We start from the raw sequence: 7,637 nt of genomic DNA on the forward strand, positions 1-7,637 counted from the left end.
AAGTGATATGAAGACGCCTGATTTTCTTCTTTGCAAATATAGCAATACATTGCCACAAATCACTTATAATTTTCATAGAACCAAACAGAACCAAACACAGTTCGCAAATAATTAACGTGCTTTCTAGTCTAGCATCCACGGTGGATAATCCACCGCGCACGCGTATGGAGTATGCGCATTACAATCTACGATTTTAATCTCTCCATCCTTGTCAATCTTCTCGGCTTCAACCGAATGTACACCCACGGTAATTAATTCTGTCCCTCGGAAATTTTCACAAAATGAAAAGTGACCTCCTTTCTATATTAATTGTCACTATTCATGCACGATAAGGTTCAGTCGTAACGTTAATCGTGCATGGATTGTGACAATTAATATAGAAAGGTGGTCATTTTTTATTTTGTGAAATTTTCCGAGGGACAGAATTAATTACCGTGGGTGTACAGAGACCATATGCCTATGCTCCTTCCAGTACTATATGTTCTAAGCGTGGCACCAAAAAAGTTCGCACTCAGTGCGCACTGGTGCGCACTAGTGCAGTCTGTCGAATTCGCCATAAGACAACGACCCGTATTCAGAACGCACTTTTATCGATAAAAGCGCGCTTTTATCTCTGAAATTCTATAGTATACGTGACGTAAACTATAGCATGTTAGCGCGTTCTGAATACGGGCCAACGTATATCAATTTTAACAAACGATTACAATTTAATTTACCTATATTCCGATCACGAAGTAAGAGAGAAGGAGATCGAACTCTGTGAAACGTAAATGGTCCTAGTCCGTGACCCCTAATTGGGAGGGAGTCCGCTGAAAGGAATGAATTCTTATGGTTGGGCGCCATTTGCAACTAACCTTACCCGAACAGTCCGGCCTGATCCGTTGCTTGCATTAAACGGAGAGGTCACGAAGTAAGAGATCGTGGGAGAGGTTAAGAGTTCCAAAAAATTAAAAAAGGTGAAATATTAAATATTTAATATTAAAATGAATATTACATTATTATATTATATTATTGAATATTTAATCGTTTAATTTATAATATTTATATGCTTTAATTCTGCTAATTTCGTGCACAGTAGCTTTTAGTACGTATTAATCTAGCGTAGTGCAAGTGATCGAATTCACTATTAATTCTTATAAATCTTTACCTTTTTTAATTTTTTGGAACTTTTAGTCTTAACCTCTCCGTATAATACAAGCACGCTCTTACTTCGTGAATGCAAGCCAGGCCGGACTGTTCGGGTAAGGTTAATTGCAAATGGCGCTCAACCATAAGAATCCATTCCTTTCAGCGGACTCCCTCCCAATTAGGGGTCACGAATCAGGACCACTTTTTCAGCTTGCGTTCTATTAAGTTCGGTCTCCTTCTCTCTTACTTCGTGATTCCGACACACGTGGTAGTCATATTATATTATATTATGATCATATCATTATCATATAATATATTATTATGAATCGTTAGTACTCTTTGAATTACAGTTAAAAAAATTAATAATTATAATTTATTATATTTTACAGAAAATTGTTGAAGGTTTATTTATATTAGATTAGTTCAAAATATTATTTGTATCGTTTTTTGTCAATTTGTACGAGATATTGCAATAACAATCTTTTTATATTTTATCAAATATATTGTAATGTATCTTGTACTAAATGATTAGGTACAAATCAAAAGATGATGATACAACTAAATGATGCACGCTTTATTACTCGAAGGAACGAGGATACACAAGACGCTGCCAAGCTGGCGTCCATTACACACAAGCAACGAACAAGGAATGCGCACGCATAAGCCAATGAACATAAAGGAAAAACGATAGCAGCGCTCACATACAAAAATAACATGAACATATATTACACTCCTCCTCACTTAATTTAAGGAAATAAACATTTCCGCTTACAAGTCTAAAACCTTCCTAGGTTTCGGTACACGACTGGAACGTCGTAGTCCTTCCACTGGAGTATCCAAATCACTAGATTTAACTAGAGTCCTAGATATCAGAGAAGCGCAACCGATGTTCCGCGTCCTGATTAGCTGACTATTAGCCAATCATGACATTCATTCAGTGGTATTAAAAATGGCTGACTAATAGACGATTGGTGGATTTCATATTTCGTCTGCAAACGACGCCATTTTTAATACTTTTCTTAGTAATTTTGCGATACTGACTTAAGCCGGTTGCGCTTCTCTGATATCTAGGACTCTAGATTTAACTAACACCTTTTTGCCTGGTATATGAACACTCTTTCTATGTTCCTCAGAAACCTTGGAGTCGATATTACAATCGTTTGTCTGAGCACCGCTCTTAACATAACTATCACCTACGTTAGAACTAATCGATTTCCTTCGATTCGAAACAACAGAATCGCTAGGTCGCACTGAGTCTTCGCACGCTTGTGACTCAGGTAATTGCAAATTACACGCTCGCAATTGATCGGTATGACGTCTCCATATCCGACCGTCATCTGTTTTAACATTATAGGAAACCGGACTTGTTTCTTTCCACGATTTCCGCTTGTCTCCACGACCTTGTTCTGAAATCCTTAGCCATTACGGAGTCATTCTCTCCGAACGTAACAGTACGATTGCCCTTGAAGAAACGTTGCTGATCCCTCTGTTTTGACTCTATTCTATTTCTAATATCAGGCTTAATAATATCTAATCTAGTACGCAAACGCCTATTTAACTGTAACTCTGCTGGTGACTTTTCCGTAGTACAATGAGGTGTCACTCGATAGTGAAATAAATATTTACATAACGCATCCTGTCTCGTATAATCTTTAAGTAACAATTTAAACTTCCTTTTAAATGTACGTACAGCGTTCTCGGCCGCTCCGTTAGACGCAGGATGATATGGTACCGTTTTCGTATGCTTAATAGCATTTCGCGATACGAATTCTTTAAACTGTTCGCTCGCAAACGCTGGACCATTATCAGAAACAATCTGATACGGTACTCCCCATGTACTGGTATATTCTTTCACTGCTCTAATCGTGGATTCCGCTGAGATATCTTTCATCTCCTTAATATCAATCCATTTAGAATAAGCGTCTGTTATTACTAAATACATATGGCCCCCAATTGGTCCACAAAAATCTAAATGTATACGATGGTTTGGCCCTTGAGGCCACTTCCAAACATGCAATGTACTTTTAGGAGGATCATCGGCGCTCTCCAAGCAATCTTTACAACTTTTCGTGATCTCCTCTATATCATTATCTAGACCTGGCCACCAAAAATATGATTGAGCTAATGCCTTCATTTTAACTATTCCTAAATGAATTCCATGCAATTCCTCAAGCAATTCAGCTCTTAAGGACGGGGGAATACCAACGCGATAACCCCACATAATACAACCATCCTCCACTGATAATTCTAACCGACGACTTTTAAAAGGTTCAAAACATTTTTCAACTTTATCAGGCCATCCCTGCATAACAAAATCTCTCACTTTACTCAAGATAGCATCTTTACTAGTTCCCTTACGAACCACTTTACTATCCACATTTTGCAATTCTTCACTTATTGCTTTTAAATAATTATGAACCTGTACATCTTTTGACTCAGTCGTTTGATAAGTATCCTTCATACTAACCCTCGATAAACCATCAGCAGGTCTATTATCTTGACCTTTAATGTACTTAATTGTAAAATCATAACCTGCTAAAATCACTGCCTATCTTTGAACTCGACTAGCCGCCATCTGTGGAATTCCTTTCTTCGGGCCAAAAATATACGTAAGAGGTTTATGATCTGTCTCTAAAATAAAATTACGACCGTAGACATACTGATGAAATGCTTTCACTTCGAAGACAAGAGCTAATGCTTCTCTGTCCAATTGCGAATAATTTCTTTGAGCTACTGACAAAACCTTTGATGCATAAGCTATCGGCCTATCCGATCCATCTGGAAGAATATGCGACACCACCGCCCCCAAACCAACAGGAGACGCATCGCACGTAATTTTCAAAGGATAATCTGAACTATAATGTATCAATATTTCCCTAGATGCTAAACGCTCTTTTGCCTTTTTAAAAGCTAACTCTTGTTCCTTTGCCCAACACCATTTCTTATCTTTCCTAAGAAGTTTATACAATGGGCTCAACAAATCAGAATAATCCTTAATGAACTTCGAGTAGTAATTAATCATACCCAGAAATGACTTAAGTTCTGACAAATTATCCGGTTTTTTCATATTCACTATTGCGTCAACCTTTTTACTCGACGCCTGTATGCCCTGTGCATTTAACTCGAATCCTAAAAATTCTATATTACTTTGTGCAAACGCACACTTGTCTTTACTTAGCGTTAAACCACAATTTTGTAACCTTTTCAAGACACACGTTAAATTTCTATCGTGCTCTTCACGAGTAGCTCCTGTAACTACTAAATCGTCAAAGAAAATAGCTACCATATCCAAATCCTGAAAAATCTTATCCATTTCACGCTGGAATAACCCTGATGCTGACGCTACGCCATAACTTAAACGATTACTTTTGAATAACCCCTTATGAGTTGCTATTGTGACAAGAAACTTTGATTCCTCATCCAACACTACTTGTTGATAAGCCTGAGCTAAATCTAACTTGGTAAATACCGTACCTCCACTTAGCTTTGTAAGCAAATCTGATACCCTCGGAATAGGATGTTTATCCACTAATAAGTGAGGATTTAACGTAACCTTATAATCTCCGCATAAGCGTATCTGACCGTTAACTTTTGATACTGGTACTATCGGTGTTGCCCAATCACTATATTCCACCGCTTCTAAAATACCCTCTTTAACTAAACGATCAATTTCATCTTCAACTTTCGCCCTTAACGCGAAAGGTACTGGTCTTGGTTTACAAAATACCGGACTGACCCCTCCTTTGAGATGCAATTTAAATTTCTTTTTCGTATAACGACCAATTTGATTAGAAAAAAGTGACTCAAACCTTTTGCAAATATCATTTTGTTTTTCATTCACTGTCCTAACTGACAACCTTTCAGATGCCAAATCAAATTGAATAATATCTAAGGCCTTAAGCCAATTACGACCAACAATAGGTGCGCTTTTACCTGATAAGACAAACAATTCAAGAACTTTGCTTCTATTTTGAAAAGTTACCTTAACCTTCAATATACCCAGAGGAACTATTGGATTACCCGTATACGCCTTAAAAGTGCGCGAACTTTTCAACACTTCCGCATTCTCAAACGGTTTAAGCCTATCGAAATCTTTCTTCGAAATTGCCGAAATTGGTGATCCTGTATCTATTTCAAACGACAATGGGCGCATTCAGCAGACTCAACAGTTGAGTGAGCGCTCGCTATTATTGGTGTATTCTTCCAGATCTAAAATTCTGATTGGATGATCCAAAAGAATACACCAATAAGAGCGAGCGCTCACTCAACTGTTGAGTCCGCTGAACGCGCCCAATGACTTATTTCCAACCTCCAGGTTAACTTTCAATGGTTCGATACAACCAATCACATTATTCACGTTAATACCCTTATTACAATATAAATTATTTAGACTATCATTACAGTCTTCCGATTCTTTAACCTTATTCGGATTCACACTTTTAATCTTAACATTACCATTCGCGCGACTTTGTTTTTGTGATTTACCCTTCACGCCTTTGTTTGAAGCCTTAACCTTACAAACTGACTCTAAATGTCCTTTTTTTCCGCACGAATTACATGAATAACCTTTAAAACGACACTCTTTTGCCATGTGACCCTTTTTCCCACAACAAAAACATATTACCGCCTGCAAAACCTTTTTCTGCTTATTGATAACTTTGAGTGCGTTGTCCGTGCTGTTCACTGGATTAGCCATGTCTGCTGCCTCTCGTTCAGCCATCTCCATACTAGTGCTGATTTCCACCGCTCTGGTATACGTCAACTGTTGTTCAGCCAGAAGTCTCTTCTTGATCCTCTCACTGGCCAGACCCCATACGAACAGGTCCCGGATGCAATTTTCCAGCTGCTCTCCAAAGTGACAATGCGTGGAAAGCTTTTTAAGCTTTGCGAGATACGTCTTAATGTCCTCGCCTGTTAGCTGCTTACATTCCTTAAATTTGTAGCGCTGTGATATCGTACTTGGTTGCGGCTGCAGATGATTCCGCATAATTTCCGCGAGACGTTCAATTGTGAGATTCGCCGGCCTCTCCGGTGTGCACAGATTACAAATAAGTTCATAACCTTCGCTTCCCAATAACGTAAAGTCAAGCACCGTCCCGCAGTGGCTTTCCCCCCGCAACGTTATGCTCTGTCCCTATATTTCTATGTCCATGGTGCACACTGCACACAGACAGTGCACCGACATTGGTACTTGTTTATTACACTTAACAGAGACTTAATATGTGATACATTATGAAAGTGAGCACTATTTACACTTTTCGACACCATTTTGGCTCCAAATCCTCGTACATTGGTCTTATGGATTGCGGTACTTTATTAATCTAGTGACTTTACAATAACGTAAGGAGCAGCGGCACTTGTTTCTCACCCGGCACTTCGTTACCGGTAAAGTAGAGCACTAATCGCTCGAACCATCTCGTCCAATCTTCTTTCATAGAAAACTCAGAAATACTACCAACTGTACCTCTAACAATGGTGTGAATAACCTGTGGTTCTTCTCTTTTTGATGCTGCCATCAGTTCTGCTCTTGCTTGAGCTAATTGCTGACTTTCCATAGCCAACAAACTTTTCTGATGTTCCTGTTGCTTAGCCCTTTCCGCTAAGGCTTTCTCCCGTTCCTCGAGATCCTTTTGAAATTTCAATAAGTCCGTTGTCGACATTTTGTTTCTCAACGGTGTCCTTTAGATTGCGCGCTTTTATTAACCTCGTTTACCTTGCGTCCCTGTGATCGCACGTTTATCTCTTGTCAACGCTGCGTCCCTATGATCGCACGTTTTTAACCTTTGTATGCTTGCGTCCCTATATGACTGCGCGTTCTTTGTTCAACGCTTGGTTGCATACACTCTGGAATCTTCCCTTTCGATAATTCTCAGGCTCTTTGCCGAAACTGGTTTTTACCTCGTCGCCAATGTAATGTATCTTGTACTAAATGATTAGGTACAAATCAAAAGATGATGATACAACTAAATGATGCACGCTTTATTACTCGAAGGAACGAGGATACACAAGACGCTGCCAAGCTGGCGTCACACAAGCAACGAACAAGGAATGCGCACGCATAAGCCAATGAACATAAAGGAAAAACGATAGCAGCGCTCACATACAAAAATAACATGAACATATATTACATATATATATATATATTTAAATATTTTTTTATATATCTATATAAATTATTAATTTACACAGGATACATATAAGGATGGATATATTTGTTGTATGGATATTTAAAAATTGGCAAATCTTATACTTCTGCAAAAATATATTTTATTATACATATTTTATAAAAAATTAATAAAGTGAGGTTATATATTTAATTTCCAGAATTCTTTTACTATACTATACATATTTCCATTATTGATATACATTTTAGAATAAAATACACAATAATTATTACAATAATAGTTAACGTATGTATCTCTTTGTCTTTATGCACTCTGCTTTTATTAAGTTCATACGCAAATTCGCAAAATTGTTCCTCTCTCACGATCCGTTCAACTCAATCCGAT

The 7,637-nt window shown here is 38.0% G+C and overlaps 2 protein-coding genes across 2 annotated transcripts; both read right to left on the reverse strand.

Annotated features, from left to right (window-relative positions):
- Positions 1 to 2,476: 2,476 nt before the first annotated feature.
- On the reverse strand, positions 2,477 to 3,589 carry LOC108774585 (uncharacterized protein K02A2.6-like). Its single transcript, XM_018540724.1, has one exon. It carries the CDS (start codon positions 3,587 to 3,589, stop codon positions 2,477 to 2,479), a length of 1,113 nt encoding a protein of 370 aa, XP_018396226.1.
- Positions 3,590 to 3,676: 87 nt separating this feature from the next.
- Positions 3,677 to 6,115, reverse strand: LOC108774586 (uncharacterized protein K02A2.6-like). Its single transcript, XM_018540725.1, has 2 exons — positions 5,398 to 6,115; positions 3,677 to 5,256 (listed from the first exon to the last, which is right to left on the reverse strand). Exons 1-2 carry the CDS (start codon positions 6,113 to 6,115, stop codon positions 3,677 to 3,679), a joined length of 2,298 nt encoding a protein of 765 aa, XP_018396227.1.
- Between the last annotated feature and the right edge of the window lie 1,522 nt (positions 6,116 to 7,637).

Source organism: Cyphomyrmex costatus, unplaced genomic scaffold (genome assembly GCF_001594065.2).
Source record: "Cyphomyrmex costatus isolate MS0001 unplaced genomic scaffold, Ccosl1.0 scaffold265, whole genome shotgun sequence".
NCBI lineage: Eukaryota > Metazoa > Arthropoda > Insecta > Hymenoptera > Formicidae > Cyphomyrmex > Cyphomyrmex costatus.